Below are 17,582 nucleotides of genomic sequence, written 5' to 3'. Positions count from 1 at the left end.
TACATAATTTTTGGTTGGAAATTTTTCTCTTTCAGTGTTTTATATATACCACCCTACTGTATTCTCACCTGTGTGGTTTTTGTCAAGAGATCCGAGCTTAGTTTTATTGGTTGCCCCTTGTAGGTAACTTTTCATTTTTCCTGTGCTGCTTACTGTCTTATTTCTGATACTTCTTACAAGAGTAGTTCAGTGGTTGTTACCTGTACTTTCTCACCATTCAGTTTTGTACCTTGTGATTTCCTCCCAGCATGTTATAGAAATTGCCTATTAGCAATTAAAATGACCTTATAATTACACAATCCACAGGTTTATCAGCTAGCTTTAGTCCTGTTTAGTCTTTTTGGAGACTCACCCTGTTTCAGTGAGACACCGTATTTTCTCTGCTTTCTATTACATCTCTTTAACACAAGAATTTTTTAAAGATTCTGACTTAGGCCCTCTTATTTTTCATTCTGTATGTTCCCTCTGGTCCTTTACTTTTATCTCTCTGTTTCATATATTTTTAGTCTTCATTTCACCACACCTCAGCACTATATTTCCCACAGCCTACTAGATATCTAGGGAGCCCTGGTGGTGCAGTGGTTAAGCATTCAGCTACTAACGGAAAGATTGGTGGTTTGAACCCACCAGCAGCTCCACGGGAAAAAGACGAGGCAGTCTGTTTTCATAAAGGTTACAGCCTTGGAAACCTTTATGGGGCAATTCTACTCTGTCCTATAGGGTTGCTATGAGTTGGAATCGACTCAATGACAATGAATTTACTAGACATCTTCCTAGATTTCTGGCCAGAATTCCAGCCCTAACTTTGCAAATCAGAACTCATCATTGCACTTCTACCTCAAAATTGGTCTCCCTACCTCACCTCCAACAACAGCAACGATGACGTTTTACACCTTTGCTTATTGTCTTTATTTTGAATATGAGTTTCAGTAGTCTGCTACACTTTCTACTTTCTGAAATCAATTTCTTGTTTTCTGTTGTCACAGTTTTAGATGAGACCATCAAGTTGTGAGTTATTGCCAGTTGCCACCAATGGATTCTGATTCATTGTGACTTTTTGTGTGTCACAGTAGAACTGTGTTCCATAGAGTTTTTTTAATGGCCGATTTTTTGGAACTAGGTTGCTAGACCTTTCTTCTAAGGTGTCTCTGTGTGGACTTGAACCTCTAACCTTTTGACTAACCATTTAGCTGCAGGTAAGTGAATTAACTGTTTACACCACCTCCAGTGACTCCAGTAGTCTACTAATTCACTTATTATGTTCAATTTCTGATTATTTAATGCTACACTTAGATACATTCTTTTTGTATTTAAAGTCCAGGCTCTAGATTTCACTGAAAGCCCCAGCCCCAATGATATTCCCCTTTTAATCAGTCTTTCACTATATATTTCCCTATTCAGCTATTCCTGCTCTTCCCTTAACATTTAGTCATGTGTGCTTTTTTTTTTTTTTTTTTTTTTGATGTTCCCTCATCCTGTAGTACCTTGAATCTCTCTTCAGATAATGGAATATTTACTCATTCTTTAATACCCATCTCAAATTTAATTTTATCTGTGATGCTTTCTTTGAATCCCCCACAAGTTGAAATTACTTTTTACCACAAAGTACTTAGAGCTTTTATTTTTAAATGACATTTGTTATACCTGCTTTTATAATAAAGTTGTATAGATATTTTTTGAGCTTGTGCCTTTGTCATTCATTTATTCATTAAATATGCACATCTCTATACAAGGGACTGTTACAGACATTAGATAGCCTGTAGTGAACAAGACAAATGTAGTCCCTGTTCTTATGGAGCATATTTTTGGTTTGGAGAGACATAAGATAACTGTTAGCTAACCAGGTGTTTAATTACAATTTTAAGTGATACAAAAGGGAAGTACAGGTAGCTAAAATAATGTTATTCAGGGCACTTGACAAATTCTTATCTGGTCGGCAAGGCTTCTTTGAGGTACTGCCTTACATTAAATGTCTCAATAAATACGCTGGTGTTGTCGGGTGCATAGCGACTCCATGTAATAGAGTAGAAGTGCCCCATAGGGTTTTCTAGGCTGTCGTCTTTTTTTTCATAATTGTGATTTGGCTGCAGGTTTACAAAGCAGATTCATTTTACTCTCAGCAATTCATACACATTTTGTTTGACGGCATTGATTACAGTCCCAACAATAAACAGCTCTCCTCCCATCTTGACCCTGTGACTACACTTTCCCTGTGTCCTTCTTACCTAACTGCATTCCTGTCTGTGTATCTTTCCCCTTATGCAAATGATACCCTTCTGATCTCTCATGGTTGACTGTTCCTAGGGGTGCATCTCCATGGTAGAGCCTTTCTTTTGTTGGGCTGAGAGCTTATCCACGGAAGTGAGTCTAATTACAGGATTGAAGGATAACCTGGGGCTATAGTCTCTGGGTGTTTCACTGGTCTCTGTTGGACAAGAAATTCTGGTCATTTTTGTGTTTTTGAATTTTTCTTCACATTTTTCCTCCCACTCTATTTGGGATCTCTAATTTTGAACTCTTTCTGAGTGGTTGGCATTGGTAGCCAGGCACCATCTACTTCTTCTGGTGTTAGGGTCTTGAAAGCTGAGGTTCCCATGGTCTATTAGTCCCTTGGACTAATTGTTTCCATATGTCTTGGATTTTTTTCCTTCTTCTTTGCTTCATGCCAGGAGAGGCTAATAGTTGCATTTTACATGGTGGCAGAACAACTTTTTTTTTTTTCAATTGTGATTTGGGTGAAAGTTTACAGAGCAAATTCACTTTCCATACAGCAGTTCACACACACGGGCACAACAGCTTTTAAGACCCCAGGCTCTGCTCACCAGAGTAGGATGTAGAAAAATATTTTCATGTACTATGTTGTTCCAATTGAGCTTGATGCCCCCTGAGACAACCAGAGTAGTATGTTTTTCTTTTCTCCTTCGTTATTCTCAAGTTCTTTTGCCTAAATTTAAAAGATTTGTGCCAGAATAGTGGTCAGTATTTTTGTTAGCCGATGAGTTGTGGTTTTAGAGACTCGTAAGACTTAAAGAGAAAATGATTTTGGAAAAAAAATATTGAACTATTTCAGAAAGTTGGAATGTAGAAAAGAAGGTCACCTAAATATGGATGACTTTATTGTTTCATTTTACTTTCTGTTTTCGTAGCACTATTACTATTGTAATTCTCTTGGAGTTGTGTCATCCTTGAATCATGTTCCTTTGAGCATTCTGTGTTCCATTATTTTGTTATAAAATATCTTTCCACTCATATAGAATAATCAATTATTATTTAAAATCTGCATCACTTATGTCACCTTAATCTCTACTAGCAGTAATCATTTTTTATGTTTTGCTTTCAGAAAATTGTGCAGTTCTGTTATGTTAATTGCTGTTACTAGCTCTGACTCCTGGTGACCTTAAAACAAAATGAAATATTGCCTGATCCTGTACCACCTTCATGATTGTTGGTATGTTTGAGTCCATTGTTGTGATTGTTGTGTCAGTCTATATCACTGAGGGTTTCCCTCATTTTTGCTTACTCTCTACTTTACCAAACATGATGTCCTTTCTTGATGGCATGTCCAAAGTAAGTGAGGTGAATCCTTGCTTCTAAGGAGCATTTTGGTTGTTTCTCTTGTTTGTTCTTCTGGAAGCTGATGGTGTATTCATTATTCTTTGGCAACAACAACAACAGTTCAAATGCATCAATTCTTCTTTTTGTCTTCCTTTTTTCATTATCTAGCTTTTACGTGAATATGAGGTGATTAAATTAAAGACCGTAACTTGGGTCAGGTGCATGTTAATCATTGAAGGTCTATTTTAGCTTTTTTAAAACTTTAAAAAGGTCTTTTGCAGTAGATTTACCCAAAGCAATAGGTCTTTTTTTTTTTTGGCTGCTGCCTCCATGAATGTTGATTATTGATCCAAGTAGAATGAAATTGTTGACCATTTCTGTTTTTCCTTTATTTATCACGATGTTATCAGTCCAGTTGCGAGGATTTTTGTTCAGGATTATGCCTGAACATAATTCAGGCATAATCCATACTGAAGGCCATAGTCATCAGTAAGTGCTTCAAGTCATCGTCATTTTCAGCAAGTAAGGTTATATTCTTTCTATATGGCAGGTTGTTAATGAATCTTCCTCTTATCCTGATGCCACACTCTTTTTTTATATAGTCTAGCTTCTCAGATTATTTGTTTAGCATATGGTTTGAATAAGTAAAGATAAATTCTGCCTCACATCTTTTAAATTTTAAACCATGCATTATGCCTTTATTCTGTTTGAATGACTGCCTCTTGGTCCATGTACAGGTTCCGCATGAGGACAAATAAGTGTTCTGGAATTTCTGTTCTTTGTAACGTTATCCGTAATTTATGATCTACACAGTAGAATGCTTTTGCATAAATAATAAAATATAGGTAAACATCTCCCTGGTGTTCTCTGCTTTTACTCAAGATCCAGCTGACATTGGCACTTACACCCTTTATTCTGTATCTTCTTCTGTCCAACTTGAATTTTCTGGTAGTTCCCTGTTGATGTATTGCTGCAACCATTTTTAAATTATCTTCGGAAACATTTTGCTAGCATGTGATATTAATGATATTGTTTGCTACTTTCCTGATACTGTTTGAGTGTCTGTCTTTGGAATAAGAACAGTTTTCCAATTGATTGGCCAAGTAACTATCTTCCAAATTTCTTGATAAAAATAAGTAAGTGCTTTCAGCATTGCATTCTTTTGTTGAAGCATGCCAATTGTATTCCTTCAATTCCTGAGGCCTTGCTTTGGTATTTATTTGGATAATAGTAGTAGTAGTAACTGGTCTTCAATGCAGCTTGAGCTTCTTTAGTGCCAGTGGTTCTTGGTCATATGCTACCTCCTGAAATGGTTCAACGTTGGCCAATTCTTTTGGTATAGTGACTTTGTGTACTCCTTCTATTTTATTTTGATGCATCTTGTGCATTAATTTTTTGCTTCCATAATCCTTCAATAATGCAACTTGAGGCTTGACTATTCTCTTCAGTTCTTTCAGTTTGAGAAATGCTGAGTGTATTCTTCCCTTTTTGTTTTATAATTCTAGGTCTTGGCATATTTCATAATACTTTACCTTGTTTTCCCTAGCTTTTCTTTGAAATATTTTGTTCAGTTCTTTTACTTCACCACTTCTTCTGTTTGCTTCAGACACTCTGAGCTTAAGAGCAGATTTCAGAGTCCTTCTTATACCTTTCTTTTCTGTTTTTTTAAGTCATCTTTCATTTTTTTCCACATATGATGTCCTTTACTCTTCTGGTCTTTGGCCATTAGTGTTCAGCATGTGAAATCTATTCTTGAGATGGTCTCTGAATTCAGGAAGACTGTACTTTGGCTCTGTTGGACTTGCTTTGATATTCTTTAGCTTCAACTTAAATTTGCACACGAGCAGTTTATAGTTTGTTCTGCAGTTGGCCACTGGCTTTGTCTTCACTCATGATATTTATTAAGCTTCTCCATTGTTTTTATAGTTGCAATTTATTGGATTCCTCTGTAATTCATCTGGTAAGATCTACATGTATAGTCATCCATTGTGTTGTTGAAAAAAAGTATTTCTCAGGAATAAATCATTGGTCTTTCCTAGTTCTACCATACCATCCAGAGTCATTTCTGTCTCCAATGGTGATCCTTCTTCTTTGTTTCTAACTTGCATTCCAATCATCAGTAATTATCACTGCATTTTGATTGCATGTTTGATTAATTTCAGATTGCAGCAGTTCATAAAAATTTTCAGTTTCTTTATGCTTGGCATTTGTGGTTGGTGTGTGTATTTGGATAATAGTAGTAATAAATGGTCTTCCTTGCAGGCATATGGATATTAACCTATCACTGACAGGCTAGATCTCAAAATATTCTTTTTAATGATGATGAGTGCAATGTTGTTCAGGTTCAGTTTTGTCACTGTTGGCATGGTAAACCAATGATTGTTGGATTCAAAATGGCCAGTACCAATCCATTTCAGCTCACTAACACCTGATCTTCAAGCATTCCATTTCTTCTTGACAACTTCCAAATATCTTTGATTCATACTTCCTACATTCTACAATCACATTACTAACAGAATCTTCATAGCAGTTACTTCTCATTTGGTTTGTGTCACGTTAGCAAATGAAGATTCCAAAAGCTTTATTTCACCTGCATCATTAAGGTCAACTCTACTTTGAGGAGACGGCTCTACCCCAGCTATATTTTGAGTGCCTTCTAATCTGAAGTGCTCATCTTTTAGCTCCATATTGGACAGTTTTCCATGGTTACCCTTCATGTTTTCAGTGGCTAATATTTGGAAGTATGTTGTCAGGCTTTCCTGGTCTGTCTGACTCTCTGGAAGCTGTACTGAAAACTGTTTCCCTTTGGTGACTGTTCTGTATTGGAGGCAGCTTCCAGCATCATACCAACACACAAGCCACCATGATACAGCAAAATGACAGATAGATGTTGTTGTTGTTAGGTGCTGTTGAGTTGGGCACTGACTCATAGTGACCCTGTATACAACAGAACAAAACATTGCCTAGTCCTGTGCCAGTCTCACAATACTTGCTATAACTGAGCCCATCGTTGCAGCCACTGTGTCAGTCCATCCCGTTGAGGGCCTTCCCCTTTTTTGTTGACACTCCACTTTACCAAGCATGATATCCTTCCCCAGGGAATGGTCCCTTCTGACAACATGACCAAAGTAAGTGAGACAAAGTCTGGTCATTCTTGCTTCCAAGGAACAGTCTGGCTGCACTTCGTCCAGGACAGATTGGTTAGTTCTTTTGGCAGTCCATAGTCCTTTCAGTAGTCTTTGCCAGCACTACAACTCAAAAGCTCAGCTCTTCTTTGGTCTTCCTTATTCATTGTCCAGGTTGCACATTCATATGAGGTGATTGAAAATACTATGGCTTGGGTTAGGCGCACCTTAGTCTTCAGAGGAACATCTTTGCTCTTTAGTACTTGAAAGAGGTCTTTTGCAGCAGATCTGCCCAGTGCAGTATGACATCTGGTGTCTTGACTTCTGCTTTCATTGGTGTTGATTGTGGAATCAAGTAATATGAAATCTTTGGCAATTTCAATCTTTTCTTGATTTACTTTGATGTTGCTTATTGGTCTAGTTGTGAGGATTTTCATTTTCTTTATGTTGAGATGTAATCCATACTGCAGATTGTAGTCTTTAATCTTCATCAGTAAGTGCTTCAGGTCATCCTCACTTTCAGCAAGCAGAGTTGTGTCATCTGCATATCACAGGTTGTTAACGAGTCTTCCTCCAATCCTGATGCCACATTCTTCTTCATATAGTCCAGCTTCTTGGATTATTTGCTCAGCATATGGATTGAATAAACATGTGTAAAGATACAACCTGACACACTTCCTTCCTGATTTTAAACCATGGAGTATCCCCTTATTTTGTTCAAGTGACAGCCTCCTGGTCTGTGTACAGGTTCCTCAGGAGCACAATTGAATGTTCTGGAATTCCCACTCTTCTCAATGTTACCCATAATTTGTTATGATCCACACAATTGAATGTTTTTGCATAGTCAGTAAAACACAAGTAAACAGCTTTCTGGTATTCTTTTCTTTCAGCCAAGATCCATCTAATACCAGCAATGATATCTCTCATTCCTTGTCCTCTTCTGAATCCAGCCTGCATCTCTGGAAATTCTCTGTCAATATACTGCTGCAACTGTTTTTGAATTATCTTCAGTAAGATTTTACTTGTGTGTGATATTAATGATATTGTTAGATAATTTCCACATTCTGTGGAATCACTTTTCTTTGGAATGGGGACAAATATGGATCTCTTCCAGTCAGTTGGCAAGATAGAACAGTCTTCCAAATTTCTTGGCATAACTGGGTGAGTGCCTCCAGTGTGGCATTTGTTTGTTGAAACATCTCAATGGGTATTCCATCAGTTCCTGGAGCCTTGTTTTTTGCCAATTCCTTCAGTATCATTGGTTCTTGATCATATGCCACCTCCTGAAATAGATGAACATTGGCCAGTTCTTTTTGGGACAGTGATTCTGTGTATTCCTTCCATCTTCTTTTGATGCTTCCTGCATCATTCAGTATTTTGCCCATAGAATCTTTCAGTATTGCAACTTGAGGCTTGAATTTTTTCTTCAGTTCTTTCAGCTTGAGAAATGCTGAGTGTGTTCTTCCCTTTTGGTTTTCTAACTCCAGGTCTTTGCACATTTCATTATAATAGTTGACTTTGTCTTCTCCAGCAGCTCTTTGAAAACTTCTTTTACTTATTTACTTATTATTTATTTTTTATTACTTATTACTTATCACTTATTTTACTTATTTACTGTAATATGATATGTCAGCTCAATAGATTGTGTGTTGAGTTCAGTAAGATTGTCATCTTCTTTTAACCCCCTTCCTCCTATGTTTTATGTAAATTAACATCCTAGCCTCACTTAACTGTTTACACCACCAGGTATTCCATGTATTCTTTTAACTTGTCGATTCTTCCATTTGCTTTAGCTACTTCCCATTCAAGGACAAGTTTCAGAGTCTCTTCTGACATCCATTTTTTTTTTCTTTCCTGTGTTCTTAATGATCTTTTACTTTCTTCATAGGTGATGTTCTTGATGTCATCCCACAGTTCTTCTGGTTTTCTGTCATTGGTGTTCAGTGCATCAATCTGTTATTTAGATGGTGTCCAAATTCAGGAAGGATATAATCAAAGTCATACTTTGGCTCTCGTGGACTTGTTTTAATTGTCTTAAGCTCCAATTTGAACTTGCATATGAGCAGTTGATGGTCTGTTCCACAGTCAGCTCCTGGCCTTGTTTTGGCTGAAAATATTGAGTTTCCCCATCACCTCTTTCCAGAGATATAGTCAGCCTGATTCCTGTGTACTTCATCTGGTGAAGTCCATGCGTATAGCTGCCATTCATGTTGTTGAAAAAAGTATTTGCAATGAATAAATTGTTGGTCTTGCAAAATTCTATTATGTAGATGGGTGGTAGGCACTTCTTTTATACTGCTTCCATCTGAAAGTGCTTTGGAAGAAAGGCCTGGCAGTCTACTTCCAAAAGATCAGCTATTGAGAATCCTATAGGACACAGTTCTCCTCTGACACACATGGGGTCACCTTGAGTACGAATCAACTCCATAGCAACTGGTGGTACTGTGTACATAAGATATGGGGAGGGGGTTGTAGAAAAGTGTATGACCTTATTAAATCCAGTATACAATTTATTTGATTGACAAACAGTCAGAACTGTGGTATGTGTCATAGTAAGCATATTTCTTAGTTACTTTCCAGTAATTACTTATTTACTGTAATATGATATGTCAGCTCAATAGATTGTGTGTTGAGTTCAGTAAGATTGTCATCTTCTTTTAACCCCCTCCTCCCTATGTCTTATGTAAGTTAACATCCTAGCCTCACTTAACTGTTTAACCATCAGATATTCCATGTACACAGTAGGTTCTCAGAGAGTGTTTGTTAAGTGAAATTATTCCCTTAGCCAGAGATACCTTTCTCACTCATAAATTGTAATCTTGCTGACAAAGGTTGTTTAATGTCTGTAGGTAGATTGCATAATGTCTCTTAAATATATTTGTCATGAAACTGGTAACGCCCTCCCTCAAAGGGGTAGGTTATAATTAGCTAGTAAAATACTTTGAAGATGAAAACGTTAAGCATTACGATCATCCATTAAAGGTGAGTTACTAGTATCAGAGTTGTAGGTAGAAGCTTTCCCAAAGCTTGAAGTTAATTAAATGGTGCTGAAGTAGTTACTTTGTTACCTGTTCACATTTTGGTTATTGCTTTGTTTTAATCCCTAGATTTCTTTGGAGGGAAGGAGACTTCTGTAAGTGCTCTTTATTCTGAGGTCTCACTATCATAGAGAGGAGTCATGGTTGAAACCCTCCCATGATAATAAGATAAACACAACAGTGCAGAGCAGCAGATAGGATAATGTGCCTCATATTATGCCAGTGATCCTCAAACTTTAGTATACTAAGAACTGTTTGGAAACCTTAAAAAAAAACCCTACCTCCAGAGATTCTAGTTTAGTAGAGTATGTTTTTTTAATGAGAAATCCACGTGATTTCTGATTCAGGTGGTATGTGGACAAGATGTTGAGAGACACTCTTGACTGGAAGAGAAAAAAGCCAGTAGAGTATGAAAATGGCCAACAAATAAACAAAACTAAATTGATACTCAAAGAGTTAGATACTCAGAATTACTAGACTTAAAGGAATTTACTACGTTTTTGTCTTATACTTTTTCTTTGTAGATGTTCCCAGAGTGTACCTATGGAGCTAAAGTACCTATAGTTGGTGCAGGCACAAAGAGATTCACACTACATATGAACATAGAAGTTCATACTAAAAGTTCTTAGAAGTTCTGAAGTAAAGAAACCTGGGCTTCATTGTTTCCTTAACTTATTTGACCATGAACTCCTCTGTTTCCTCTCAAAATTTTTATTAATAATTTATGAACAAGCATGAAGAAAATCTTGCTTGTTATTTTTGCTTGGTATGGCCAATTGAACCCACTGGCCACTGCACAGGAGAGAAGACCTGGTGATCTTCTGTGAAGATTTCAGCTGAGGAGACCCTTTGGGGCAGTTCTGCTCTGTCCTACAGGGTTGCTGTGCATCGGAATTGACTCAGTGGCACACAACAACTATTTTGTGGAATTAAAAGAGCTTAAAATAAAGAGCTTAAAATCTCGCTAGAATTTCAAGACTTGGACATGACACTTTAACAGTGGTAATTGCATAAATGGTAAAGGACAAAATTGGTTACAGCAAGTAGGAGGAAAAGTTTCTCTTGTCCCCTTTGTGTGACTCTGTCTGTTCTTCCCCTTCTGAGACACTGCTCAGAGGGGTTGGGATTAGGATTTATGCTACTCTGGTGTGACTTTGTCATTTTAACTGATAACACATGCAAAGAAGTACTCCTGTTTTCCCCAAACAATGTCACATTCACAGGTACAGGGATTAGGACCTCAACATACCTTTTGGGTACACAATTCAATTCATAACAGGTTGCATATTGAAAATGATTGTGTATCTTTTAAAATACTGATTTATGGTGTCAACTGATACATTATAAATATTAGCATATAAATGAAATCTTTCCTAAAGAAAAGGTATCTGGAGGTGAAGAGGAAGAAGGTTGCTGTGCAGAGATAGTGACCTACCTGGATGGAATCTTAGAACATGGAGCTGGGAAGAGGATAATGGAACTGTGACGGATGGAGGAGGACTCTGGAATGGTTGAGAGATTGGTTACATTGAGCAAATGATTAATTCAATGAGCAAACAATAAATGTATTGAAGATACATAGAAGCCAGGTTTTTTGCTATTTGAGAAGCATTTACAAACATACAAAAGGGAAAGCTAGAAATAACTTTAAGGTGTGGGATTAAATTTAGATGCATTTGTGTAAATCCATTTTTTAAAAATTAATTGTACACAGAGCAACAAGTATATATTTGTCTTTATGTAAAATATATATGTGCAAGCAATCTATGGATTACGAATGAGTTCTGTTCCTAAGTCTGCCTTTAAATAAAATTTGTACGTAAATTGGAACAGTTAGGTATAGTTTGTGTAGTGTATTAAATTATATAGTATGGCTTTTCTAGCTATAGTTTTTGTAAACTCCAGTGGAATTTCCCGTGAACAACTAAGTAGCTCCTGATTGTTAAAGTTATCCACCTGGGGTATTTCTGTTGCTAGCAGCATGAAGCATTTTTCTGGGAAGTTTGCTCTCAGGTGTGTGGAATTCTGGTGTTGGGATTGGTTGGTTTTGCTGCTCTGCCGGGCTTAAAGTGGGCCCTCCTAGAGGCAGAGAGGAGGAATATCTCTTGCTGCTGGCTGAGAGAGATGCGAGGCTGGGAGCCGACCTGTGGGTGAGAGACTGACCCGTCACTGAAGGAGAGACACCTGGCTGAGAGATGGCAGCAGTGGAACCAAGAGGCAGGAGACAGAGCGGCAGACTTATCTGCCCACAGAGACAGAGGCCAGGCCTAAAGGCCAAGGGCCACAGAATGGTGTCTAAGAGCATGGCAGAGGGCGAGGCTGTCCTGAGGAACGAATCCTGAGTGTGTCCTGAATTTGAGTTGTAGACTCTTGCTTCCCTAATAAACCCCATAATCTGTGAGTGATGTCTGTGGGTTCTGCATGGCCACTCTAACGAATTGTTGAGACCAGCAGAGAGGTAGTGAGTGCCATGGGAGGAACGGTTGGTGACAAGGTTAGTGAGAGGGTGGGAGGGTAGCAGCATGTCTGGCCTCATAAGAACAGGCCTTGGGCTGCTGATGGTGATTCTGTCTTCCTCTTTTGGAGTTAGAGGAGGTCGGAAGATGCCGCCTCCTTGTCCCTTTAGCACTTTGTTAGTCTGTCAAATATTTGTCTTAGTAATATATAGTATATATTGTACCTTTCTACCTGTGAAAATGTTCAACACTTCCAGATACACTAAAACATCTTGAACACAATAATACAGTAATACTAATGTTTGATGCATTTTGCAAATTAGGGTCTGTTTGTTATTAGAAACCATTTTATGTACCTTGAATTTTTAATGTAATAGGCTTTACAGGGTTTGGTTCGTAACTACAGGTTGTCTGTAAGTCGGACATTTGTAACCCAGGAACTGCCCCTGTGTATAAAGACAAAAACCAAAGTCATTGCTCTGGAGTTGGATCTGACTCATAGTGACCCCTCCTTGGGTTTCCAAGGCGGTATCACTACAGAAGTGGATTGCTCAACCTTCCCTCTGAGGAGTGGCTGGTGGGTGTGAACTTCCAGCCTTCTGGTTAGCAGTCAGATGGCTTAGGCACTATGCCACCAGAGCTCCCGCCTGTATGTATATACTTACACATTCATATATTTTCTAGCTCTCTCTGCTGAGAGGGCAGTGAAATGTGCCCAGATTGTGGTTTCTAAATACTGTCCTTGACTGAAAGGAACCAGGGCTTCTTGGAGAAATGACTAATTCTGTGGTTACGGCAGGGAGAGTACAAGATGAGCTAGAGCATTCTGTTGTGCCAGAAAGTAAGGAAATGCTCAAAAGGTGATGGCAATATGGCAAAAGGATACAGGAATTACCTTGAAAGGACTTATGCTGGCCAATCCTCATATAGTTTGAGCACTAAAATAAATAAAGAGAGCACAGGTTATAACCTATGGAATTAAATAAGAACCCATGAGTCCATAGTGATATAAATAAATAAGTTAATGAACAGGGGGAAAGAAGGCCCTTTCTTGCAGTAGAATGCTAATGAAAGAAATGTAGAAGGAATGATGGAAATAGATAGTCACCTTCATAGTGGTATTTGGTAGCAGCAGGAGTAGTCAAGGTATACTAAGGCTGGTGGGTATAGGTTTGATGAGGAACAGAATGTTGGTAATAATAACTCCCCACAAAATATTAATCAGATACAAAGGGAAAAATAGTGACCTTACAGTGGAGAAACCTGGCCAACTCCAACTTGACCGTGTGATCAAGATTAACATCTTTCTTGGTGGGAAGGGTAGATATATAGTATGCCTTTTGTTGTGTTACACTGAGAAGAGTGCAGCATCATTTCTGTATATCTTTTCCAAGAATGTGCCTCAATCAAGGAACCCTGATGGTGTAGTGGTTAAGGCATTTGGCTGCTAACCAAAAGGTTGGTAGTTCAAACTTACTAGCTGCTCTGTGGAAGAAAGATGGGACAGTCTGCTACCATAAAGATTAGAGCCTTGGAAACCCAATGGGAGTCACTGAGAATCTGAATGGACTTGATGGCAGTGAGTCCCCCCCTCCCTCTTCAATAGCCTCACTCTGGTTAAGAGAATGAAAACAAACAAAAAATACCAGTTGCTGTCCTCTTGATTGTAACTCATGGTGACCTCATGTGTTATGAAAATAGTTTTGCTTAATGATATTAGACTCAGATTGAGGGTCATTACACAGATTGAAAGTTCTTTCTGTACTTTTTAAAGACAACAAGGGCATGAAATATAGGGAAGAGCTGTTTCAGATTGAAGGAGACTGAGGAGATTTGACAATTACATGTACTGTGAGATCCTGGACTTGAAAGGAATGAGAGACTTTTTTGGGACATTTGGGAAAGTTTGAATGTGTCTGTTGTATCATTGTTTATTTCCTGATTGGGAGAGTTGTATGGTGGTAAGGTAGGAAAGTATCCTTGTTTTTGGAGGTCTATAATGGAATATGTAGGAGGAAATAACACATTATGTTATAAAAAGACACAAACTCATATGCAAGTACTATACACACTCCTTTTCTATAGGCTTGAAATTGAAAATTAAAAGAAGAAACTAGATTATATTCATAGATTATTACATCTTGCTGTATTTGTAGTGATACATCCAGTAAATACTACTTGATTAAATATAGTACTTATTATCCAAGAATATTCTTTGTGTTCTCATAAGGATGATAACATACATTTTAAACTTTGTCTTTCAGAAAGCTGAAGTTGATGGTAGTTTAAGTGATAGCCACGTGTCTCCACCAGCCAAACGCACTTTGAAGCAACCTGATTCTGTTTGCAAAGACAAATCAAAATCACGAAGTACTAGTCAGAGAGAGGAATGGAACATATCATCTGGACAGGCCAGGTGAGAAGAGAGAACTCAGTGACTTTTTTTTTTTTTTCATGAATCGTTTGATTTGATTCAGGGTTACTATTAATGCAAATTTTCTTTACTTGTAAAACCACTAGTATATACAAATACTTATATAAATAAATTGTATGACACTTATTTTATAATTCTTGTCTTTAATTTTTTTTCTCTAAATATACTAGAAAATAAAATATATTTGCTTTATAAACAAATGTAGTAGAGTAATAGAGATTTTTAATAGAACAATAAGGAACTTTAATAGGTCTTAATATATGGATACATAAGGACTTTAATAGGTCTTAATATGGATACATATTAATAGTCCTGAAAATTCAAATTAAAACATAGGGTCATAGTTACATTTTTTATTTGAATGTAAAATCTTCCCTTTCTAAAATCATTGAATTTTAGAATTTTAATATATCATTTGAGTTGATACACTAAAATATAATAATGGTTAAAATAATTTCTAATGCAGTCTTTTCATCTGTTACTTTGTTTTCAACTTAGGTTTGCTCCCTGTCTGATTCAGTATATAGGACAACAAGTTAATTTTATTCAGTTTCAAAGTAGACAGATAATTCAATATAGGTAGGGTAGATACAGTTCACTGCCATCAAGTTGGATCTGACCCATAGTGACCCCTCCTTGGGTTTCCGAGGCAGTATTGGTATGGAAGTAGATTGCCCAACCTTCCTTCTGATGAGTGGCTGGTGGGTTTGAACCGCCAGCCTTCCAGTTAGCAGTCAAATGCCTTAGGCACTATGCCACCAGAGCTCCCGGGGTATATATACACACAGAAAAAATTTAAACATTGAAATCAGAATCTTTAGCTTCAGTTCTTTCCAAAGTCTTTGACATAGAAGTGCTGATGATGCAAATAGAAGAGGGAAATTCTTTGTCTTTTTTCCTTCTTGAAGTATTTAAAAATATTTTGATGTTATATATACAAGCAAATTCTGAATACTGTTATTCTTTAGTGAAAAATGTCTTTGTTGTTTTATATATATATATATGGTGGGAGCTCTGGTGGCATAGTGCTTAAGGCATTTGACTACTAACCAGAAGGCTGGCGGTTCAAACCCACCAGCCTCAGAAACCCAAAGAGGGGTCACTATGAGTGGATCCAACTCCACAGCATTGGTTGTGTTTGTTTTATATATATATGGTGAAATTTTAATGACTGTCATTAAACTAATGGAAAAACTCATTACTTGAAGAGACAACTAATTTTGGACTAAATTGTATTTGTTATCTTGAGAGAAACTGTCTTTCAGTGAAGCAAAGAAGAAATGTTTATAATTAAATGTTTTGAAATATTCATTTTACTATGAAACCCCCAAGACTCCCCCTTAATCTATCAGAAACTAAAACAAAAAACCAAAAAAGGAAGGAATTGGAGCTTGAACTCTCAACTCGGGTATTTCCTATATATTTGACAGATTCTATGAATTTATTAGTCTTTAAGGGACCTGTACTTGGTACAAATGTTGCATGAGAGGTACCACTTAATTTTAAATGCTTTATTTTGTGTTGTCTCACAACTACATGGAAAATACATGAATCATTCTCTCTCTTTTTTTCTTTTCCCACACTCATTCATCTATGAGATAAAACAGGTCCAAGTCATAATGACATTATTTAAAATTATTAATGTCATTTAAGTACATGTCTAGACTTGATCTACCTTTTATAATCTGTGCCCTATACTTATTAAATGAGTGAATCAGGCTTCTTTTTCTAAATGTATGTTTTAGATGTACTTTCAAGTGTTTTCAGTTATTCTTGTGTGAGTATATAGTATACTAGATTTCCCATTTCTTCTTCAGAGGACCTTTTGTGCAAATTTATCTTGGTCATGTTTTTTATATGAAAAGGTTTCAAAAATTCTTGTAGGGAGGATATGCTTATACTTACATTTGGGTACCTTAGGATATGATATTCCTTTAAGTACATTTTGATTAAAAAATATAAAACATTTCTACCCATAAATTTATTGATTCTGTTTTGCCAGAAGAATAATGTTTATGGCTCAAACAATTTAAAAAGTTTTTTTGAGTTAAACTTTTATCTAGGCATATGAGTAAGTGCTAAACTATAAGTATTAGAATTTTTTGGTGTTTCAGATGGACTGAAAAGAAAATGCTATTTGACCTATAGATTTCAGATCATTGAATTTTGAGGAAAACTTGTAGTGTAAATATAAAAGTCAGAATTTATTTGAAGTCTTACATTTGTTTTTATGCCATGAACCTGAGTATCCTATTTCCTTTATTTTGGTAATCTAAGCTTTTAAGAGTATCTAAGGTAAAATTATTGACATTTTTTTCAAATAAGATAATTTGTTAAAAATACAGCTCATGTGGGAAAAAATTTCAATATAGACAAATATTAGTATTAGTTATAAAAAAATCCCAAAGGATTTTCCAAAGACTGCTAAATTCTTAAAAGAAATGACTGTTTATTGGTGAAATAACTTTTCTTTTTTAGGCACTGATAATTGGATGAAGGTAGAGGTAAAAGTGCACATAGAATTTCTGAGTCTTCATAAGTGATTGGAGATGGTCATGAACTTTCTTTTGGGGGAGAAGGGAAGGCAGCATATCTGTTCATATAACTGAAGTCCCAAATATGTCAACATAATTTTAATGATTTCTAATTTTTAAAAAATAACTTTTTTTTAAAAAAAATCTTCTTTACTATATATTCTTTATTTTGTATGTAGAAATTTTCAAATACACATAACAACCTAGATAGATGTTATAGTTTATAAAAAACAAATATTTTGAGTACAGAATTCCATTTTATTAACTCTTGTCAATTGACCTTTATTTAGCCTGAGAGCTGTGTGTGTGTTTTTGGGAGTCAGTCTAAAGAATATGGCATGCATTTGATAATAAAAAGGCATACTTTTTTTTTTTTTAATTGTGATTTGGGTGAAGATTTACAGAGCAAATTCACTTTCCATACAGCAGTTCACATATAC

General features: G+C 36.5%; 1 protein-coding gene across 1 annotated transcript in view; it reads left to right on the top strand.

Moving 5' to 3' along the window:
* ATAD2B (ATPase family AAA domain containing 2B) overlaps positions 1–17,582 on the top strand; it is a 262,920-nt gene that overhangs the window by 21,457 nt on the left and 223,881 nt on the right. Inside the window, exon 2 of the mRNA XM_007939264.2 lies at positions 14,439–14,590. Within this exon, the coding sequence (XP_007937455.1) occupies positions 14,439–14,590 (152 nt within the window). The remainder of the gene's footprint in view (positions 1–14,438; positions 14,591–17,582) is intronic.

The sequence above is a fragment of the Orycteropus afer genome, unplaced genomic scaffold (genome assembly GCF_000298275.1).
Source record: "Orycteropus afer afer isolate SDZICR_OR568_19922 unplaced genomic scaffold, OryAfe1.0 scaffold00058, whole genome shotgun sequence".
In the NCBI taxonomy this organism is placed as follows: domain Eukaryota; kingdom Metazoa; phylum Chordata; class Mammalia; order Tubulidentata; family Orycteropodidae; genus Orycteropus; species Orycteropus afer.
The sequence above is the reverse complement of the archived record's forward strand: the minus strand, read 5'-3'. Positions and strand labels throughout refer to the sequence as shown.